General features: G+C 39.5%; 1 protein-coding gene across 2 annotated transcripts in view; it reads right to left on the minus strand.

Moving 5' to 3' along the window:
• CNTN3 (contactin 3) overlaps positions 1-23,803 on the minus strand; it is a 340,485-nt gene that overhangs the window by 16,872 nt on the left and 299,810 nt on the right. For both annotated transcript variants that reach the window (XM_050778567.1, XM_050778566.1), the window contains exons 15-20: positions 23,418-23,576; positions 23,169-23,318; positions 21,655-21,725; positions 19,783-20,017; positions 16,931-17,046; positions 6,521-6,707 (exon numbers count right to left, since the gene is read on the minus strand). In XM_050778567.1, coding sequence (XP_050634524.1) covers positions 6,521-6,707; positions 16,931-17,046; positions 19,783-20,017; positions 21,655-21,725; positions 23,169-23,318; positions 23,418-23,576 — 918 coding nt within the window. The remainder of the gene's footprint in view (positions 1-6,520; positions 6,708-16,930; positions 17,047-19,782; positions 20,018-21,654; positions 21,726-23,168; positions 23,319-23,417; positions 23,577-23,803) is intronic.

The following is a 23,803-nucleotide window of genomic DNA, read 5'->3' on the forward strand; positions in this document are numbered from 1 at the left end:
TGGGTATCTACCCAGAGGGAAAAAAGTCATTATACGAAAAAGATACTTGCACATGCATGTTTATAGCAGCACAATTCACACTTGTAAAATTGTGGAATCAACCCAAATGTCCATCAATCAATGAGTGGATAAAGAAACTGATATATATATATATATATATATTTTTTCCATCATATATATATATGTGTCATATATATATGTCATATATATGGAATATATATATGTCATATATGTCATATATATGGAATATATATGGGATATATGTCATATATATGGAATATATATATGGAATATATATGACATATATATATCCATCATATATACATATGGAATATTACTCAGCTATAAGAAGGAATGAATTAACAGCATTCACAGTGACCTGGATGAGACTGTAGACTATCATTCTAAATGAAGTAACTCAGGAATGGAAAACCAAACATCATATGTTCTCACTGATATGTGGTAGCTAAGCTATGAGGATGCAAAGGCATAAGAATGATACAATGGACTTTTGGGACTTGGGGGGAAGGTTGGGAGGGTGGCAAGGGACAGAATACTACAAATAGGGTGCCGTGTATACTGACTGGGTGATGGGTGTACCAAAATCTCACAAATCACCACTAAAAAACTCATATAACCAAAATCCACCTGTACCCCACTAACCTATGGAAAAATAATAATAAAATAAAAGTCACAACAATTGAACTCATGGACATAGAGAGTAGAAGGATGATTACCAGGGGCTGGGAAGGGTAGTGAGGGGTTTGGGGTGAGGGGAATAAGTGGAGATTAATGGGGACAAAAAATAGAATGAATAAGACCTACTATTTGATAGCATAACAGGGTGACTATAGTCAATAATAACTGTACATTTTTCTAGAACTTAAAGAGTGTAATTATATTGTTTGCTATTCAACAGCTAAATGTTTGAGGGGATGGATACTCCATTCTTCCTGATGTGCTTATTTCACATTGCATATCTGTATCAAAAGATCTCATGTAGTTCATAAATATACACACCTACAATGTACCCACAAAAATTAAAATACAAATTAAAAAAAAGTTGAATTAAAAAAAAAAGGCACACCTACTTGATTTCCTTAAATTCAGGTAACTGATTTTGGCTCCACTTTCATGAATGAGCATTTCATTTGGAAAAGCAAAGACTCAAATGCAAAAGTGACTGCATCGTTTGGCATTCTTCTATTTCCCTAAATAGACTCACACATATAATAATTAGCAAAGGCATAAAAATATAGAATCCCCTTATTCCAGGGGAGTCCGGGCGTGTGTTCCAGGTTAGGCTGGTCCAGTTTTTCTCACAACTGGAAACAACAATTGGTTGTTTACCCAAGATGAATCAATGAGAAGCCTACTTAGCTCTGGGTAGAATAATCAGAAAGAAGCTGCCCACCTTTCCCAGTGTGATTGGCCGAGAGACAACAGTCCTCTTGAGGTGCTGTTGGCAATCTTTCTACCACGAAGAGAGAACTTTGGTTAGAGTGATGCTGCCATAGAGCAGAGACAGTGATGGAGAGAGTCACTGTTCAACAAATACTTATTGGGCACTGACTACTGACTATGATTACTTAAACACTGGAGCAGAGCTCTGGCAACAGGGCAATGATCAAACCAGGCCATAGCTCTGTTCTGAAGGTGCTGACACTCTGGCTAAGGCAGGACACAACGATGTCCTGGGGACACAATGATGAAGTGAGTAGCCATGAGATAGAGTACATGTGGTGGCTCTGAGGCTAGGCACAAGGATAAAGCAGGGAAGGAGACGAGGGTATGCATCAGGAAAGGTGGAGTTGCAGTCAGGTGGCACCCAGGTGATATGAGTGACGACCTGGAAGAGACGGGGGAGTGCCATTATGGGGGTATCTGTAGGAAGAGCTTTTGAGATACAGGAGACAGTACATGCAGAGGTCCTAAAGTAAAGTGGAATGAGCAAGGTGGAAAAGAATAGGAAATGAGTCAGCAGAGATTGGGGAGTGGACTGTATAAGCCCTCGTTGGACATTTTAAGGATTTAGCATTTACCTGACGTGGGATGGGAAGTGACAAAAAGGTCATGAACAGGGAAGTGATATTATCAGGATGTCAAGGCAAAGGCAGAAACAGGATGAACAGTAAGAAGCCATTGCTCTGATCTACAAGAGAGAGTTGGAGGCAGCTTACCCTGGTGTGGCAGCAGTGTAAGATGTGGTATATTCCATTTTTTATTTTTATTATTTTTTTTGAGACAGGGTTTTACTCTGTTGCCCACACTGAAGTGCAGTGGCACAATTATGGTTCACTGCAGCTCTGATGGATCTCCTAGGCTCAAGCAATCCTCCCACCTCAGCCTCCCGAGTAGCTGGGAGTACAGGCACACACCACCACACCCCGTTAATTTTCTTATATTTTTCTCTGTCTCAGTATAGTGAGACAGTGTTATTCTGTTGCCCAGGCTGGTCTTGAACTCCTGGGCTCAAGCAATCATACCACTTTGGCCTCCCAAAGTGTTGGGATTACAAGAGTGAGCCCCCGTGCCTGGCCAGAAGTGGTAAATTCTTGATAAATGTAGAAGTAAGATTCTGGATCTAGTGTAGGGTATGAGAGAAAATGACTCGAGGGTGACTCTAAGATTTTTGGCTTGAGAAACTGAAACATTGGAGTGGAATTTATGGAAATGGGACTATCACAGAAGAGAGAGGATTTAAATGGGTTGGAAGGAGAACCAACAATTCAGTTTTATTAAATTTGAGATCTTATTACATGATTCTGGTGGAAGTTGTTTGAGTGTCTGGATCCATTCATACTGAATGTCAGAATTACCACTTGACTTGTTTGATTATACAAAGCAGAATATTCATCCTACAGATTATCTCTTGCAAACTCTGAACATAAAATTCTCAATGTTTCTTTTTAGAAACTAATGCAACTTATCATTTTTAAGCCATCTGCAGATTTTCTTCATCAGTCCCTTGAGATGAAAGATGCTGTTAAGAGTTTGCTCTCTTTCAGTGGTAAGTGACAGAAACCCATCTTAGATTACTTAAAGAGACTAATTAGTGTTTAACTTAAAAATGCTTTTAAAAAACTCAAGTATTTGGATATCAAAAAATTAAATGTTTAATGGAAGCTACAGTACTTGAGAATCCTTGTGTTATTTTACATTAATCAGAAATATCATCTAAAAACTGTACTGATTTAAAGCCTCGCATACACAATTCCATAATGATGAGTACATGAAACTTGCACATTTTAAGTGAGATGGTAAAGAACTGTAGCGTGTCTTGAATTCGCAATGTGCAGTCAAGAGGAAGTACATTTGATTAATAATAGTACTTGAGGTTTGGCTTGCTTCTTTAGGTTTCATTCATCTATTCAACATTTAATACGCTGCTCCCATGTGCTGGGTTTGTGCTGGGCACAGTGGCTGGGTAAATAAGACACAGAAGGACTCTTTCCCCGTAAAGTTTAGAATCCATAGAGGAAGAGAGATAGCAAGCAGGTAATCAAAAATGTTATTTTTGCTCTTTATGCCAAGGCAGATGAGTAATTCTCTTCATAGTGATAATCACAAGAGCCTTATCAAAATTTTAAATAGGATTTACACTTCAACCATGTCAAAGCTCAGGAAGACTATTTAGAGCTACCAGTAACAATACTATTAATGGCTCTAAGAGATTCTGTTTTACTTGTAATTTTGGTACATATTTAAAAATTATTAACATAAAATATAAAAATTAACATACGTTCTTTATATGCCATTTTAAGATGATTGGGGATTTTAATGATCTATGTGAATTTCCCACCCAACGTGGGAAATTGCCCTTAATAACATCTACAGATCAACCTAAAGACTCCAGTTGAATTGTGGTAACAGCAGAGCATTGTTTTTGAGAGATTTCATTCAGTTGCTGGAATTCCCATCAAACTAAAGCTCCATGAGCAGAGAAGCCATGACAACCTGTGATCATCTTACCCATATCCTAAGCACAGAGCAAAATCACAATAAATAAAGGTATTAAACGAGTGATGAAATTCTAACAATATGGCTGAAAGAGAGGATACCATAGTGGTTAAGACTATGGATTTGGATGCCCATCCTGTTACTTACTCTGCAATCTCAGTACAGTTATATAACCTCCATATGCCTCAGCTTCCTCCTCTCTAAAGTAAGCATACTAATACCTTCAAGTCATGATATTGCTGTGGGAATTAAGAATCAATACATGAAAATTACTTAGAACCATCACTGGAAATTGCTCAGTAAGTTTCAACCATAATTATCAGCATCACTGTTATGTGCAAATTTCTACTTTGGATTGGGCATTTATATGCCATCTCTAAATTATAAAGGGATTTTGCTTCTTTTAAAAATTTTCATTCATTCATTGTACATTATCGTGACATTTCTATTGATTTCTAATCAGTCTCTTCCTTCTGTCTTACTAATCCACTAAGTTCTTCACTGATTCTACCATGGTGTTACACTGTCTTTTACAATCATAATTTCCTAGCAAGTAATCACATCAATTATTAAGTCAGAGAAAAGAGCCAGATAAACTTGTTTGCATATATTTTTGCAATCAGAATTTTTGATTGATGCTGTATTTGGAATATATAAATAATGATGTATATTTAGACGATATTAATTCAGCAGGAATTGTTGAGAAAACCAAACATATTTAGTAAAGAGTTGTAAATACAGAATTTTTTGTTTCTTTATTTCCAAACCCATGTGCTCTTTGGTCTAACAGCAACCAAGTGGTATGACAAACAGGTAGATTAGACCTCCTCTAATAATCAGATAAGGATCATGTTAAATGTTACATTAGTCGGTTGCTTACAAATGGGTCTTGCTACAGAAATTCAAACGGTTTGTCACTAAACTTGTGTTCTGCAATGGTCACTGTACTAGCCAATTGTTAGCCACACTCTTTTTTCTATAGCTAATACAAAGAAGATAAACATACAAACTTCTCTAATCAAATTTACACTGGCTAATTAACATCTAAAGTAGTAGAATTATGTCTTACATTACTTTAAGTTAGCCTAAAAATGCTAGTCAATCATATTCAATTTTATATTATTGGAGTTCTTTGCAATTGTAGACAAAAAATGTATGTTTTCAAAAAAATGATATATGGAAACAGAAATGCATCAATGAAATTAGCAACCAAGCATAAAAATTGTCTCATTCTTACATAAAGTTAGTTAAGCAAACATTTTTATTCAATTAAGAAATTTGAAAATAAATTAAGAAAACAATTTTCTGCAAGTAAAAGTATGGTATCACTGCGCATAAGTCACCTAATCCCTTCAAACCATACTTCTATCACCTTTAAAATAGAGATAATAATGGCACTGACCTCTTGGGAGTAGTTATGAGGATTAAATGTGGGAATGAGCATAAATTACTTGGGACACAATGTTTTCAATCACTATTAGCTATGATGAGGGCAATGACAACAGCAACTCAAACATTTGCATTGTGAGTAAGCACCAATAAAACAATAAAACACAATGCTGAAATGTATACTATGCTATTAGATTAACTGAAATACATGTGGAACATTCCCAAATTGTAAATCATTGACTTTCTTGTAGACTAATATAATTGTAACTCATGATTGCAGCTGGCAAATTTACCTGTAAATACACAGCTAACAAAAGCTCAGCTTTGAAGGCAACACTGACAACTCTGGTTAGATTTGTCAGAGTATCAACACATTCACAGGACCATCATCTTCTGCTGATAACCATTTAATGTACATTGCCATTTTTTGAATGATGTAGAAAAGAAAGGTAAAGAAGGAAAAATCACTCCTGATTCTTCGGCATTAATTTTAACTTATTCATGCTTATCAGAAATCCTCAAACTTTGGGAAACTAAAAATACGTGAATGTAAACCCAACTAAGCTTACCATATTTTAAAAGAAAAGGGGATAGATTTAACCTAACACCCCACATTAAGATTTTTTTCAAAAGGTGCATATTCATTTTCACAGGGAGTCTCTACCTAAAGATTTAAGGATATCATGAAGACAAGGGTATGTGTGGCTCTGAGTTTTAAGGTTTTGGAGTTAGGCTTTTTTTTTTTTTTTTTTTTTTTTTTTGAGACAGAGTCTCGCTCTGTCTCCCGGGCTGGAGTGCAGTGGCCGGATCTCAGCTCACTGCAAGCTCCGCCTCCCGGGTTCACGCCATTCTCCTGCCTCAGTCTCCCGAGTAGCTGGGACTGCAGGTGCCCGCCACCTCGCCCGGCTAGTTTTTTGTATTTTTTAGTAGAGACAGGGTTTCACCGTGTTAGCCAGGATGGTCTCGATCTCCTGACCTCGTGATCCGCCCGTCTCGGCCTCCCAAAGTGCTGGGATTACACAGGCTTGAGCCACCGCGCCCGGCCGGAGTTAGGTTTATATAATCTAGTGAGATTAATGACGTGGGTTGTCCATTTCAAATAATATAGAAGGCTATCATTTTTATTGCAAACTGTTTTCCTTACCATTTAAATGAATCAGAATATACTTACGCGTTTTCTTGGTGGTTGCATTAACTGTGGCACTAAAGGGCCCGGCGCCGGCGCTGTTGTAAGCCCTGACAGCTGTGTAATAGGCCAGGTTGCTCTTCAGGCCCCGTAGTCTGGCTGATGTCTCATTTCCTGCCACTTTCACTTTACTGGATGATTCCTCCTTTCCACCACCATTCCAGTACCGCACCTGGTGGGCAGAAGACACCAAACATGTGAAGGCATAAACAAATTCTGCCCTTTCCATTAAGTGATTTTCATTAAAATGGGCACTGATTTATTTCCTGATTTATTCAACAGATATTTACTGAAGACCTACTATGTGCTAGGTGCTGCATTAGGCTGTGTGTCACAACAGAGAAAAGGGACTCTAGGAGGAGAAAAATAATGAACAAATAAATATATGAACCAGATAAATTCAAACAGAACAAGTGCTGAGCAAGCCAGACTATGAGATTGTAAGTGGGAGAATGAAAGGGAAATGTAGGAAGGAGGGAGGCATATATATAAATACGTGTGTGTGTGTGTGTATATGTATGTGTATATATGTGTATATATATAATAAAAAATAGGAACAAAGTGTTATTAATATTGCCAATTTTCTGTAAGTATTACTATGTTCTATAAAATTTTGTTCAAAAATGTTTATATAAGGCCAGATCATTTTTTAAAAATGTGGAAACGTTAAGAAAGAAATACAAAAGATGCCCCACTTTCCTTCTCAGTTGTGTTTTGGATTTAAATAGTCAAAGTACTACAACTGAAAGAACAGACTAACTTTATGCTGATTTGGATTTGATAGGCACAACTACAGTCCAGGGATGGAGAAGAAAAAGCATCTAGGCTGAAGGAACAAAATTTGGAAATGTAATTGTTCAGAAAAGAGTGAACGTAAGATTGAAAGATTGACAGAACATGAAGGTAGCATCTACGAAAGATAAGCAGAGACAAATACTACAAAGCATACGGGGAACCCTGCAGCAAGAAAATGACAGCAGACCCAACCAGCGGAAGACGAGCTGGAATACGCTGATCTGAAACAAAGTTTAAAATAACTCTGTTTAAAATATCTAGATTTATTAAAGAAGAAACTGAATCTACCATGCAATGACAGAAGATTTAAAAAATAAATCAGATTTGAAAAATAACATGCAGGGCTCTTAGACCTAAAAAACTACAATTATTTAAAAAATAAAATCAGTGATAGAATTAAGCTGAAGACTTATGGTGGAAAAGGGAATTAATTAACCCAGAACAGAGCCCGTATAAAGAAACAAAAATTACAAAAGCAAACTTAAAAGACACTGAGGGTACAATGAAAAGTTCTAACTGGAGTTTCAGAAGGAGAGACTGCGGAAAAAGCAATAGTCGAAGGGAAAAAGGCTGAGAATTTTCCAGAACTGAATAAAAGCAGCAATTTTCCTATTGCAAATTCACTCTGAGTTTAGAGTAGGAAAAATAAAAAGCAAATCCACTCCAGGGGAGGGGGTTTGTTAATACTGAATTGTGGTTCTCAATCATTTTTCCTGAGATAAAGGCTATCTTCTTGAGCAGTCGTGGGTGACTATGCCTTGGTTTGCCAGTGAGGATGTGCACCTGGGACAGAAATTAACTGCATTTCCTCACTCAGCAGACAGCAGGAGGGAAAGGATGTGAAGGTGGATTCACACACCTGAGGCAGGGGCTTGTCTGTCTTGGTTATCACCATAGCTTTACTGCTCGCAGCAAAGTCTGTACATACTAACCATTAACTGCTGTTGAATTGTTGAATGGCCTGAACATAGTTTAAAAATGCCTCCCTCCTTCCTACATCAGAGATTCACCAGGCTATGTATTCAATTCTCAATATTGTATTCATCTAGGAAACATCAAAACTCCAATTTATTGAGGAGGCAATACAATTTTTTGCCTTCAGAATCATAAAACCATTTCACAAACCAATATATTTTTATCTGGGTAAGTAAACAGAAACACAATTGAGAAATATCAGAATTAAAAATATCTCTGTTACTTCCAGTAATTTGTTTTTTCCAAAAAAATATGTTCCTATTGTGAAGAGTCCTTAATACCACTGCATCAGAGATTTCACTTAATTTAAATTTAAAAATGAAATGCAGCTTATAAAAATAATATATTAAAATGGCACTTTTTTCAGCCATTAAAGAATAGCTATTGAATCAGAAATACTCTTAATAGACAAAAAGAATTATATTCATACTTATAGATTTTCAGAGACAAATATTTTAATTTAGCAGTTAGACCAGACACATTTAAATAAATAGAAAGCAGGTAAAAATGCATTAAATGTCTTTTAGGAAGACAACTCCAGATCTGTCTTCCACTCTTCTTCACTCTGCTGTCAGTCCCCAGGAGAGCTGACTGGTATGAACTATTGTCCGTCTGGCTCCCTTGCCCTGTGGCTTCTCACTTGGTGTAAGTAATAGGATGCTGGTGATGGGAGGATGGAAGGAAAGAGAGGCTGGGATATTTATTCCCCCAGTGTTGAGCCACCATTTGGTACAGAATATCTTTGCCTAATAAAGAATACAGCACCATTTAGGCAACCTTCACTCACAAAAGGCTACTGCTACTGCTCTCTCCAGTTAAACCAACCCTTTGACCCTCTTCAAAAGTCTGTATTTACACACTTGAATGCATTTGTGCCTGTCATATTTATTTCAGTATGCCTCAATTGTCTGTATCCTATTTTTCCATATGCATTTGACTTGTGCTAGAGTGAATTCTTTGCCCGATTTCAGAGAATTAGACCTAATGCATATGTCTTTTTTTTCCAGGGAGATTTTCATAGTCTCAAAAAAAGTACTCACATATTTGACATATTTTTTCTTTTCTTTTCTTTTTTTTTTTGAGACAGCATCTCACTGTGTTGCCCAGGCTGGAATACAATGACACGATCTCGGCTCACTGCAACCTCCACCTCCCGGGTTCAAGCAATTCTCCTGCCTCAGTCTTCTGAGTAGCAGGGATTACAGGTGACAGCCACCATGCCGGACTAATTTTTGTATTTTTAGTAGAGACAGGGTCTCACCACATTGGCCATCCTGGACTCGAATTCCTGACCTAAGGTGATCCACCCTCCTCGGCCTCCCAAAGTGCTGCGATTACAGGTGTGAGCCACCACGCCTGGCCTACATCTTTTTTCATTCTAATTGAAATATTAGGAACATATTCTGTACAGCTGTTTGGAACAGGAGGCTGGAAGAAGGCATCAATGAAGTTTAAGTTTGGCATTCTATTATGGCACATTACTTACGTTCCTCTGCCAAACTTAAAAAAAAATTGATTCCTCCAAAATATGCTAATCTGTATCATTTCACAAGTGTAGACTTGTTTTAATCATCTATCAAGGTCATTCTCCCAAATGTGGTTCTTTCAAAACAGAGAAGGACTTTAAAGAAACGGACTGTAGATACTGCACTAGAACGTAGGAGCTTTCATTCCTCAGGCACCCAGGATCCATGAACTTAAAGGCTTCTGCCTCTCTTCATCATGTCTTTATCTCTTGTTCCTACCCAAAAGGGCACCAGAAAAGATCTGAGCCTGAGTGCAACGGCTTAGCTGATGAAATAAATTGGAGCCCAGGGAAATGAGCTTCTCAACTACTGCTTGGTCAAATCAGAAAGAAAATTAGTCGAGATGCTAATGATGATGTGTGCTCAGCATGCCACATGGCACATGATCAACCCTCACTGAGATGAGAGAAAGGCAGGAGCTATTAACAATTTTAAAGCCAAACTGGAGAAACTGCAACCCAGAAAGTTAGCCACACGACTGATAATTAAATACTCTGCCAAGTCCTTCTCCCCCCACCCAAGGTTAATTTTTAAAAAATTACTGAAACTAAGAAAAGACATATTTTTATCTTGGTATAATTACATAAATTATTTTGTAAGATTTTCCCAATTAGTACTTCTTTCAGCTTGTTTCCTTTTTCTTTATACTTACCAAGCATTTGGGAAAGAAATGTTTAATCGTTGTTTCCTTTCAATACTGTATTCATGCTACATTTGGACATTCTATTTGCTACTCTTTACAAACAGGCAAGCGGCAATGCATTTCAACCTGTAATTAATTTCAAGAAAGTCCCATTTTCCCATAGCTCTTCTCATCTTTCTGTGTCCCACTTTGACGGCAATATCAGCATGCATTAGAAATGGTGGCCACTGGGTCCCACACTGGGATTGTGCTACATTACTATATATTACTTCACTGTTTTCTTTTTTTTTTTTTCTTTAGTACAATCTCATCCCAAAGCCCAATATTCAAAACAGAGAAAAGTGAAAGCCCTGAGTCTCTTTGGGCCATTTTGACAATAGCTGCTTTATCTCATTTAATTTGCAAACAATGCTGTGAGTTATTATTATCTCTATTTTAACTGAGCCTTGGAGAGCTCGAACAACTTGCTCAAGGACATACAGCAACAGGGTAGCAGAGCCCAAACTGCAGTTATTCCATCAACATATATTTTTTGCATGCCTCCTGCATGTCAGATACTACTCCAGGCACTTGGGGATAGATCAACGAAGAAAAAGGCTGAGTTAACGTCTCCCTTGCAGAGTTTATATTCAACCTAGCAGATCTGAACACAGGTTTGTCTAATTCTAAAGTGGTGTGGACTTAACTAGACACTGTGATGGTTCTATGAGGATTTTTAAATTTTCTGTCTTTCAGTGAAACTCTCTTTCTTGGTGTGACCAATAATGGTGTGATTCTACTTTCTTATAAAATATCCTTATCTGGATGACTTCTTATTGACCTAAATTTATATACAGTTACGTGTTACAATGACAGGGATATGTTCTCAGAAATGTATTATTAGATGGTTGTTGCATTGTATGAACATCGTAGAGTGCAATTATGCAAACCTGCATGGTATAACCTACTACACAGCTATGTTAGATGGTGTAGCGTAGTGCTCCTGGGCTACAAACCTGTACAGCATGTTGCTGTAGTGAATACTGTAGGCAATGTAACACAATGGTACATTTTTGTATATTCAAACATACATAAACATAGGAAAGGTAAAGCAAAATTGTGGTATTATAATCTTAGGGGACCACTGTTGTATATGTGGTCTGTCCTAAACTGAAATATCATGATGCAGTGCATGACTATATTAAACAATCAACATCTACCTTCCCCTAAGCTGTTCAACAACCACCAGTGACTGCTAGCACTCTGTTCTGCTTGGAATCCCACAAGCCATTCATGTATATTCTTCCATTTATTTTTCTTAACTATTTTACAAGTTACAACCAGGTCAAGAATTATGATCCTGTCATGATTTCCAAAAAGGACAACACTGTTCACGGTGAGTGTGCATGTCGGTCTCCCATCTGAGGAGTGCCATATGTATTCATTTATTTTCTTTTCTGTTTGTTTGTTTTTTGAGATGGAGTCTTGCTCTGTCACCCAGGCTGGAGTGCAGTGGCGTGATCTTGGCTCACCGCAAGCTCTGCCTCCCGGGTTCACGCCATTCTCCTGCCCCGGCCTCCCGAGTAGCTGGGACTACAGGCACCCGCCACCACGCCCAGCTAATTTTTTGTATTTTTATTTATTTATTTAATTATTTTTAAAAAACATTTTAAGTTCTAGCATACACGTGCACAACATGCAGGTTTGCTACATATGTATACGTGTGCCATGTTGGTGTGCTGCACCCATTAACTCATCTTTTACATTAGGTATATCTCCTAATGCTATCTTCCCCCCCTTCCCCCACCCCATGACAGGCCCCAGTGTGTGATGCTCCCCACCCTGTGTTTCCAAGTGATCTCATTGTTCAATTCCCACCTACGAGTGAGAACATACAGTGTTTGGTTTTCTATCCTTGCGATAGTTTGCTCAGAATGATGGTTTCCAGCTGCATCCATGTCCCTACAAAGGACATGAACTCATCCTTTTTTTATGGCTGCATAGTATTCCATGGTTTATATGTGCCACATTTTCTTAATCCAGTCTATCATTGATGGACATTTGGGTTGGTTACAAATCTTTGCTATTGTGAATAGTGCCTCAATAAACATACGTGTGCATGTGTCTTTACAGCAGCATGATTTATAATCCTTTGGGTATATACCCAGTAATGGGATGGCTGGGTCAAATGGTATTTCTAGTTCTAGATTCTTGAGGAATCGCCACACTGTCTTCCACAATGATTTAACTAGTTTACAGTCCCACCAACAGTGTAAAAGTGTTCCTCTCTACTAAAATTTTTTTTGCATTTTTAGTAGAGACAGGGTTTCACCATGTTAGCCAGGATGGTCTTGATTTCCTGACCTGGTGATCCACTCACCTTGGCCCCCAAAGTGCTGGGATTACAGTCGTGAGCCACTGCGCCCAGCTGTGTTATTTTCTTTAAATAAATTTGATCAAACATTGAATCCCATATCCTGCTCAGCTAATGGGAGATTCAGGCATAGTCATTCCTGGGCCTCCCTTCCCAAAGCCCCCAAGATCACTTATTTTTGTGTTTGATTTGAGCCCTTTACTTCTAGCAGCTGGAGGCCGTGTTTGGTGAGTGAGTAATCACTGCTGAGTGTGGGAAACACAGTTGTTCAATCTTGCCATCAACCTGGGCACTGCCTTAGAAAGATGTAGGCCCCAGGAGGCTTTGTAAGCTTCAGACATTTATTTCTGCCAATGCCATTGGAAATTTCTCTTGTATGTTTTCCTCAGTTGCAGTTTCTCTCCTATGACCCTCCAAGAAACATGGAACAATCTCCCTAATGGCCTGAACTTTTGAAACAAAGCTAGGAAGGGAAGTGTCTTGCAGGCAACTCCTTTTGATAGCTTTTGGCATAATCCCTTGAGTTAAGGGGGCTTACTGTCAATTATTTGCTACAGAATATTTACTGGGGAGAAATAGATACATTAATATCTCAAAAATTCTTCTGAGGAATGTCTCACACCTACTGACTGTTTATTATGATGAGCCAGAAATTGGTCAGGTGTAGTGGCTCACGTCTGTAATCCCAGTACTTTGGGAGGCCAAGGCAGGCAGATCACCTGAGGTCAAGAGTTCAAGACTAGCCTGACCAACATGGAGAAACCCCATCTCTGCTAAAAAATACAAAAATCAGCTGGGTGTGGTGGTGCGCGCCTGTAATCCCAGCTACTCGAGAGGCTGAGGCAGGAGAATCACTTGAACCCAGGAGGCGGAGGTTGCGGTGAGCTGAGATCGCGCCACTGCACTCCAGCCTGGGCAACAAGAGGGAAACTCTGTCTCAAAAATAGATAGATAGATAAAGAAATAAAGAGCCAGAAATTATGAGAACTTCATTACATACCTAATCTTATCCAATCCTGCCAATATCCTAATGAATTAGGCCTATTATTGTCCCCATTCTACAGGTGAGGAAAATGAGGCTCACAGAGTTTATGTAATTTTCCCAACACAGCTGGCAAGTGGTAGAATTGGGATTTGCTATGGACTGGCCTCAGAGTCACACTCCCTTACAGCTGTGCTCCTTCCATCCCATATACCTTTACCTCCATTGCCAATGTCACTGCCAGTTCTCTAATCACGAGGGAGCTACTGTTGGCTCCCCATCATCTTTCATTGCTTACATCCATTGCCATGGAATTAAAGAAATCTTCCATCCAGCTAGTCTTGGCTTCCTTTAAGATGCACATTAAGTTGTTCTCCTGTATTTATGTGGTGTTTTACTTCTTCATACTCTCTCTTCCTTAAGTCTGGACTATTCTGTCTCTGATCAGGCTTCTCTGTGTCAAGACCAGTGTTTAGTACATTTAAGTGTGCAGGAAGATGTTTCTTTACAGATAGTTACTAAAAATATACACTAACAAGACCTAGTCCTAAACGTTTGGATTGAGTGGGTCCTGTGGGAGCTCAATTTTAACAACACCTTCAGGTAATTCTGCTGTAGGGGTTTCACAGTCCACACTCTGAGCATCATTGCTCTATTCCCTATCCTTTCTTTTCTTAATTTGCTAATATTAATTCAAGTCAATGCTTGTTTGGTTGCAAGGAACAGAAACTCTCTCAAGGCAGTTCAAATATAAAGAGAATCTATTAAAAAGAAGGGCAAGGTAACATGATGAAAAAGAATAAAGCCAAGTCATTTGAGAACTGAATGACTGTCAAAGAGCTATTTTATTCTGGCTGCCCCCACTTTTTTTGAGATAGAATCTCAGTTTGCCATCCAGGCTACAGTGCAGTGGCAGGATAACGGCTCACTGAAGCCTCGACCTCCTGGGCTCAAGCAATTCTCCCATCTCAGCCTCCCAAGTAGCTAGGACTACAGGCATGTGTCACCATGCCGAGTTAATTTTTGTATATTTTATTGATATGGGGTCTCACTAAGTTGTCCAGGATGGTCTTGAAATCCTAGGCTCAAGCAATCCTTCTACATTTGCCTCCCAAAGTATTGGGATTACTGGTGCAAGCCACCACACCTGGCTTATTCTGCCCTCTTGCAGGTTCCATGAGCCCCTGTCTCCTCCATTCTTTAGGGTTGCATGGGAGTGTATTTCATCTCTGCAGATTAGCTTTGTCCTGCATGTCCATGGCCTTAGTTTGAGAAGTCTGAACTGAGCCCCAAATGTGACACACTACTGCATTACACTCACTAATTATAATCTGTATATTTCTTATTTAAATATCTCAAACAAGAATCTGACTTGCTAGGCTTCACAGTCCATAGAGCATTTACATTTGATCGAGAGATCACCCTGGAGCTCTCATTTGAAGGTGTGTTGGCAAGTGGAGGGGTACGTGGCCCTGTGATGCAAACCTGCCCATGTAAGCCTGCCACTGAATCAGGAGTTACACACTTCCTCAGGGAAGCCTGGAGGGAAGCTTCATAAGAAGACAGCTGTGGGTGGGATGAAATCACAACTATGAATCCCACAATGCCATTGTTGGCAAAATCTTCTTTGCATTTTATTTATCTTGCCAGTTCTTGGCTCTACTGCTCCCAGTTTCCTCTAACTGCTCACTACTAAATAGGCGACCCAGTTCAAATGGTTCTTCTTAGCCTTTAAAGCCACCTGTGACCTGGTCCTCCCGTGCCTATCTGAAGTCACCTTTTCAAACAGGAACCTTTGGCAGGTAGGCCTCTACTCTGCTTTTCCATCATGCCATGCCTAATCCAGAATGTTTTCCACTCCTTCCACCTTTACTTACTTTCCCTTGAAAGTCCTGTTAAGCCTTACCACCCTTATAAAGACTTTCAATATGTCCCATCCTTCTTGACAACGCAAACATTTCCTGTTTGAGTGACCTAGTCAGACCTTCATTATATTTGGTCTTACATTATCCTCTCTTTCAGATGTTTCATCCTATTTCACTAAACAGAGAGGTCTTTGAAGGCTCAAAGTATCTTACAGACAGGTGGCTTCTCTAGAGCCTATAAAAGAACTCCACAATGTTGCCGGGCGCGGTGGCTCAAGCCTGTAATCCCAGCACTTTGGGAGGCCGAGACGGGCGGATCACGAGGTCAGGAGATCGAGACCATCCTGGCTAACACGGTGAAACCCCGTCTCTACTAAAAAAATACAAAAAAACTAGCCAGGCGAGGTGGCAGGCACCTGTAGTCCCAGCTACTCGGGAGGCTGAGGCAGGAGAATGGCGTGAACCCGGGAGGCGGAGCTTGCAGTGAGCTGAGATCCGGCCACTGCACTCCAGCCTGGGTGACAGAGCAAGACTCCGTCTCAAAAAAAAAAAAAAAAAAAGAACTCCACAATGTAACAAAGCCACCAAGAAAGTAAGACAAAGAGCTGGAGGACAGTGACTTCCTGTTGACGAAAGTACTCTATGAACTTAATACTGCAGTTCAATCTCACCCTTATTTTTTAGTAAACCCATCTAAAATATTTGGCCCACATGATACATGATTTCCTTTCATATTCTTTTGTTGTTCCTTTTCTACTCCAACTAATGTTATTTTCATTCAACTGGTTAAATTCAGTATGCACTGAACATCAGATGAAACAATGTGTTGATAAAAAAATTTCAGCAGGCCGGGCGCGGTGGCTCAAGCCTGTAATCCCAGCACTTTGGGAGGCCGAGACAGGCGGATCATGAGGTCAGGAGATCGAGACCATCCTGGCTAACACAATGAAACCCCGTCTCCACTAAAAATACAAAAAAATTAGCCGGGCGTGGTGGCGGCGCCTGTAGTCCCAGCTACTCGGGAGGCTGAGGCAGGAGAATGGCGGGAACCCGGGAGGCGGAGCTTGCAGTGAGCCGAGATCCCGCCACTGCACTCCAGCCTGGGCGACAGAGCGAGACTCCGCCTCAAAAAAAAAAAAAAAAAAAATTTCAGCCAAAGATAGACTTCAAATAAGAGGTCATTGTTAAGGATTTCAAATGTAAGAGACAGAGTAGCATGTGACACACATACACGAATTAATCAGAAAAGAAATTACCTCATAGCCCAGTAAATGTCCATTGCTCAACTTCCAAGGAATGGTATTCCATGAAACCTCAATTTCTGAGGAAGATAGGCTATTTGCAGAGACTTGAGATGGGGCCACTGTAGGCTCTGTTCGGAAACAGAAATTGAAATATGACGCTAATTTTGGCAGTTTGTTTAAAACATATACTAACGTTCTTATTTTTATAGAAGCATTTTAACATACTTGAAAATTCTATGAAATATTCTGGCACCATATGTTGAAAATAGAGACACTGGTCCGTTTCTGTTTCTTAGGAAAAGATGGCATCATAGCCAAAGGCTTTTCCTTGCTAAACAGCTGTGGCAACCTATACTTTCCTCCCTTGCACCTCTTTTTTGGCATCTTCCTTATCTTCCTTTTTTTGCCTGTGTTCTCCTCACCTTGTCTTTATTTCCTTCCCTTCATCTCTTTCCTACTGTTTGGGAACTTCCCTGTCCACAAATGCTACTTAGTTTTCAGTTTGCCAAACAAAGGTCTAGGTTAAGTAAAGCTCATTTAAACAATAAACACTGAGTGAGTACCTTCTCTAGTGAGGACTACAGAACGGACAACTGAAATGTGGTGGATGGCATGTTCTTTTGAAAGAGTAGATAGAAATGCAGGTGGTTTGTTATACAGCAAGAAGATCCCCCTTTGTAATAAGCACTGTTGAGATTCTATGGGGTTCACAGTGGTTCTCCCCTCTCAGGGCCCAGTTCAGGTGCATTTCTCTTGTCAAATGATCCTCCTTCTCAGACAAGGTGGCTTGATGCTGAGATGAATTCCTGGTCTAAGGTTGGGCCTCTTAGATTTTCTCTCCTGAAAATTTGAACTTGGTTTGGAGAGTCGAGGAGTACTTGGAGCCCACTGATCCAGTGCAGGTGCTCTAGAGGAGCAGACCATTTTCTGAGGTTTCAGGGCTTCTCTGATTAAAGTTCTTTGTGAGGTTTGCTACATAACTCTCCCTTGGATTCACAGAGACAACCTAGTAGATTTCACAGAAATCTTCTGCTTCTTCCTTAGGTAAGCCCAATTCATTTCTCATGTTTGAACAAAAAGACTTTTAGCTGACTCTTCAGTGGGAGCAAAAATGGTAACAGGGGAAGGAAAATGAGGGAGGCAACAATGGGTAGGAGGCAACAATGGGTAAGAAGCTGTGGCTGTCCCTCTTTTCCAGTTGCCAGCACCTAGGTCCTGGATGCACAGGTAAACAGTGTCCAAAAACTCCCTGGATAATTGCCATCACTCTCCAGACCTCTCACTTGCCCTTGCAATCCCTGGCAACTTTTAGAAATGAGGTCTGGCTATGAATTTAAGACTCTTCTGCAAAGACTTTTATAATCCTTAAAAAAAAAAAATCCCTCTCAGAACTCAACGGAAAGTGAGAAGGCAAGAAGAGGGGTGGGGATCCAAAGAAAAATCAACTCTACTTACTATTCTTAGGAATGACAACTGCGGAACACTTTTTGCAACTTACTGTCAGGTCTGGAGGGTAGGGGAGACACTGATATATTTTGTGAGCTCAGAATGGTTAAGGGCAAAGGCCCTTGGTTAAAATACTGGCTGTACCACTCACTTTTTGGAATTTTGGCAAATTTATTACTCTCTTTTATAAGGCTTCCATTTTCTCATTTGTAAATGGGAAATAATAGTGCCTATATTTCTTATCTGAAATATCAAATTAGGTAATGTCTGGCGGGTAGTAAAACTTGAATACATGTTAGTTTCTGCCATTTATTATTATTTTTTTTTTGTAGAACTACAAAAAACTACAATAGTTGTTGCTGATCTATGAAATGGCAATTTTGTATAATTCTTTTACCTTGATTATTTTCTAAAGCGGTCATGAGACAAAATGTAGATGTCTCAGTATCTGAGACAAGTATAAAAGAAAGACAAAGAAACGGAATGGTCCAGAGTGAAGTATGTCTGTATCTCCACCAGCAGGTTCATATCCCTCAAACCTGCACATTGCATATGTGTTGAATGAGATACCACTGCTCCTGACTCTTCATTCAGTAACATCCCTTTCTCAGGCCATGGGAACCACTGGACAACTTAGGACTAGGGTAGCTCCAAGGGGTATATTTTTATTACCCCAAGGTAAGGCTGTAATTTTCCTTGCTTCACAAACTGGAACATAGGAAGTATTCCTCAAAACAGATTTTTAAATTGATGGTTATGATCTGAGACAGGTCTCAATCAATTTTGGAATTTATTGTACCAAGGTGTTAAGGACATGCCCAGAAGAAAACAAAAAAAAAAAGAAAAAACCAAAAAACACGGGTTCACAGAAACAGTCTGTGGTCTGTGTCCATTTCCAAAGATAGAATTTGAGGGCTTTAATATTTAGAGTGGGCTGGAGTGCAAAGAGGAAGGGTATGGTAATCTGCATGTTGCAAAGGAAAAAGAGCAGATAGGAGGCTAATCAATTAGGTCTCCTGCTCAGTAAATCAGTACTTTACATAAGGCAAGGCGAACATAGAGTAGCTACCTGTAGAGAGATTTAACGTTTTATCTGTAGCTATCTGGTTAGGAATAAAGGAAAGGCATTTTCTTGCATGACTCAGCATTCAGCTTAATTTTTTCCTTTTGGCCTAGTGAATTGGGGTCCTGAGGTTTTATTTTCCTTTCACAGTTACATCCTCTAACTATCCATTAAGTCTTACACTTCAAGTCATTTATGATTGATATTTATCACTTGCACTGGGAATCTAACTACTACTTAGATCATTGTTCTTTGGAATAAACATATTTGAAGTCAAAACGAGACTCTATATCCATTTTTGGAGCACAAATAATTGTTACTAGGCAGAGCTGAAACACAGTCATGTTTTCCATACCTTCTTCTGCAGAGAACACTGTTGTCACTGGGCTAAATGGTCCTTCACCTTTGTTATTATAAACACCCACTTTAACTTCATATGGTGAATATGGCACGATGCTTTCATTCCGAAAGACATATCTTGGGGTGTCAGGGGATGTCACCACTGTCTGGATCCAGGTGGTAACCCCAAGAGGGCGGAAAGCAACAACATACCCAAAACCTTCACCATTCTGTAGTTCCTCAGGGACTGGCTATAAAGGAAAGACACACTGAATCACCCTTACACATAAGGGCAAGGCAAAAATGAATGGAGCTGTGATCCACAGGCATTTGTAAAAGTCATCAAATCATCATCTACATTGTATTAAGCAATTGGATGAAAAAAGGAGGAAAACATCAGCAGGAGAGTCATGCCAGCTGCTTTGACACAGACATATGCCACCATTTCATAGCCATCCAGATAATGAACTGGAATTTTCTGTGATTATTCAGACAGCTGATCATCTTATGGTTCAAATCTGAGTTTCTAACAGTAAGATATACTTTCAGTTGAAAATATCTGATCTCTTAAGTCAAAAAAAAATTATCTAATTCTTAATGTTGACTTTATGAGAAGAAACATTGGACTAGTGATTAAGCATAATGAAGTAAAACTGAAAAAAATAAAATAAAAAGGGGCCCAGTACAGTGGCTCATGCCTGTAACCCCAGCACTTTGGAAGGCCGAGGCGAGCGGCCATCACGAGGTCAGGAGTTTGAGACCAGCCTGTCCAATATGGCAAAACCCCGTCTCTACTAAAAATACAAAAATTACCTGGGCATGGTGGCATGTGCCTGTAGTCCCAGCTACTCGGGAAGCTCAGGCAGGAGAATTGCTTGAATCTGTGAGGTGGAGGTTGCAGTGAGCCGATACCATGCCACTGACTTTGGCCTGGGCGACAGAGAGAGACTCCATCAAGAAAAAAAAAAAAAAAAAAAAAAAAAGGGAAGTAAATACTAATTTATAAATTAACGGATTACAAGGCAGGTGGATCACTTGAGGTTAGGAGTTTGAGACCAGCCTGTCCAATATGGCAAAACCCCGTCTCTACTAAAAATACAAAAATTACCTGGGCATGGTGGCATGTGCCTGTAATTCTAGCTATTTGGGAGGTTGAGGTGGGAGAATCTCTTGAACCCAGGAGGTGGAGGTTGCAGTGAGCTGAGATCATGCCACTGCACTCCAGACTGGGCAACAGAGCAAGACTGTCTCAAAAAAAAAAGGAAAAAAAAATATTAATGAAAAACTCAAAGCTATATTTGAGTCGTCAAAAATTTTATTGACACATCATCAACATCTTCAAAAAATGCAGGTAATTCTAGTACTTTTTGACTTAAAACCTGTTAATTAACCTTTTTCCTACTGATGCTGTAAACCAAGGGCTGAGAGAATGGCCAGGAAAGAAACAAACTCAAGCACCTGTTGGAATAGGTGCCTTTACCAGTGGGGGCTGCACAGCTGTTTGGAAAGTCATAATGGGAGCTTGAGGGGCAACAGCCACAACATAACTCGTCCCTATGTCTACCAACCAGGTGACCCTGGGCAAATTATTTCTTATCTCCGAGCCTGTGTATTTTCATCTGTAGATTGATGCAAGGATGACATGAGGAAAATATATGCTAAATGCTGGGAACAGTGGGTGGCTCAGAGAAAGCATAAAAAATATTAGCTACTATGACTACAACTACCACCACCAGCCCCAATACCACTAACCCCACCACCACCACCTATATTACCACCAGCAGCAGCAGCACCCACCAACCACACCCCCAGCACCACCACCTGGGAAGCCACAAAGATCATGGGAACAGCAACACCCTAATAGTGAAGATGCTGCCCAAACACTTACATCCCAGGTTATCACAAGTTCAGACCGGCTTCCGCCTCCTCCATTGACTTCAGAAGGGGGCACTTCTGGAACTGTACAGGTCAGAGAAACAGAGATGAAATGGTACTTGCATTAAGTAACATTTATCTAAAAGACAATGCAATTTTTAAAAATATTTAAAATAATTTAATCATTGGCACATTATTCATACATATGGATGTTTATGTATGTACATACATTTACATATTTTTATGAGATCATCAAACAACATATTTACATGAAATCATAAAAAAATTCAAAATCTCTCAAACAAACATGACCAAGTTGGAAGATACTTTGCTAGTATGAGAGTTAATAAAACAAGAAAAAGTGATTCACCAGAGATGATGGGAAATCAATCCAGCATGAATGTTTAGCTTGTGACTATTTCAAGTAGAATATAATTCTGAGAACAACATTGGCTATATGTAAGGATGACCCAAACTCAAACCCTTGAATCTTGTTTTGAGGTATTATTTATAAACTTCACAGGGGCATCAGATTCTCACCCTGAGAACTTTAGCCTTAGTGAACCCCAGGACAAAACTAGAATATACGTCCCATGAAAGTGGGTCTTTGGTATGGTCACAGCTGTACTTGCAGTATCTAGAAAGTGCTGAGCACACAGAGGATGCTCCCTAAAATATGTGTAGTGTGAACAAATGACCAGAACACCAGGGCAAGCACAGTTCCTCTATTTCTCATATTTCCCAGCATAAACATTATGTGCATTATTCTGAGTAAAATAGCATCATGAAAATTATTGAAACATATTTGATGACTTCCGTCTTAGCTGAGTTCCTAAAGTGATCTACCAGCTCTATTTCAAACTTCATTTTAGTTAATATTAAGTAATATTACAGATCCTGAAAAGGCAAGTCTTTAGGTCTCAGTTGTCCCTATAATGTGATGCTATGTACACTTTCTAGTTTGAGTTTTAATGCTGGGATATTTTTAGAATAATAAAAGCAGTCTTATGGTCTATGTGAATAGTTGTCTCACGTGGAAATTCCTATCAATGATTCTTTCTTAATTCAACACTTGAAGTGACAAAATATACCTATTCATCAATTGTTTAAGCTCCTTCACTGAGCTTGGTGGCAAAATGAGATTTGCTAGCAGCAGAACTCACAAATGTCATTATCCTACCAATTTGTCAATGCTTGTTATAAATGAAAACAGCACTTCCCTTGTTAACAGGGTAACTATGTCAGATAGTAATTATAACCTTAAGTGACAAAAACATATTCACTCAACATGCACTAATGATCGTTTACAATGGACTGAACTCTTGGAAATGTCACACTACATCAGAATCACTTACACGTGTTTCTTTTGACAAATGCCATATGGCCAGTTTTGCCATTAGAAAGGTCAGATAATTGCAGCAATGGATTATTGAGGCCGACCCCCTGCTGGCCTGGAGTTCAGGGCCAAGGGAAATGGAAGTACACAGAAATCTATTAACCCATTACTCAGAAAACAAAAACACTAACCTGCCTCTTCAGTTCTTACTTTTTCTGAGGGTAAACTGGGTTCTCCACCTCCAATTTTATTACTGGCTACAACCCGAAATTCATATTCCACCCATGGGTTTAACTCAACTACAGTGGCTGTGTGTGTTTTCCCATCGATGACCTCAGGCACTACAAAGGAATATTTGAGAGGTAAGAGTCTTCATGCTTCAGCATTGACTTGAAATCCATTTGTATGTGTGCAGATGACCTCTGCCTCTCCCCCTTTACCTGTTGTGACGGTTTGCCAACCCACGGAGAAAGGTGTCCGAGCCTGGATGGAATAGGATATAACTGGGCTATGGTTGTCTTTACCTTCTTTCCAAGAGAGTTGGGCTGTTGTATCTGTAATTTCATCTACTTTCACATTTTCTGGTGGTCCAGGTGAACCTAAGGAAGGCACAAATGGAAACACTGGGTAGCAATTACATAAATGTCATCCTCTCCTCTCAAAGAGAAGAGAATGTCACATGACCACTTCAATGTCTCTGACTTTTCCCAATTTCAAAAACACTTAGGGCAAAGGCCATTCACCTGATAACAGAACAACTACTTCCCTCTACCCCCCATTTCTGTTGTTAGATCTTAAATTTGGATGTGAGGCAGTAATTCCCAAA

The sequence above is a fragment of the Macaca thibetana genome, chromosome 2, assembly GCF_024542745.1.
Source record: "Macaca thibetana thibetana isolate TM-01 chromosome 2, ASM2454274v1, whole genome shotgun sequence".
Classification (NCBI taxonomy): domain Eukaryota; kingdom Metazoa; phylum Chordata; class Mammalia; order Primates; family Cercopithecidae; genus Macaca; species Macaca thibetana.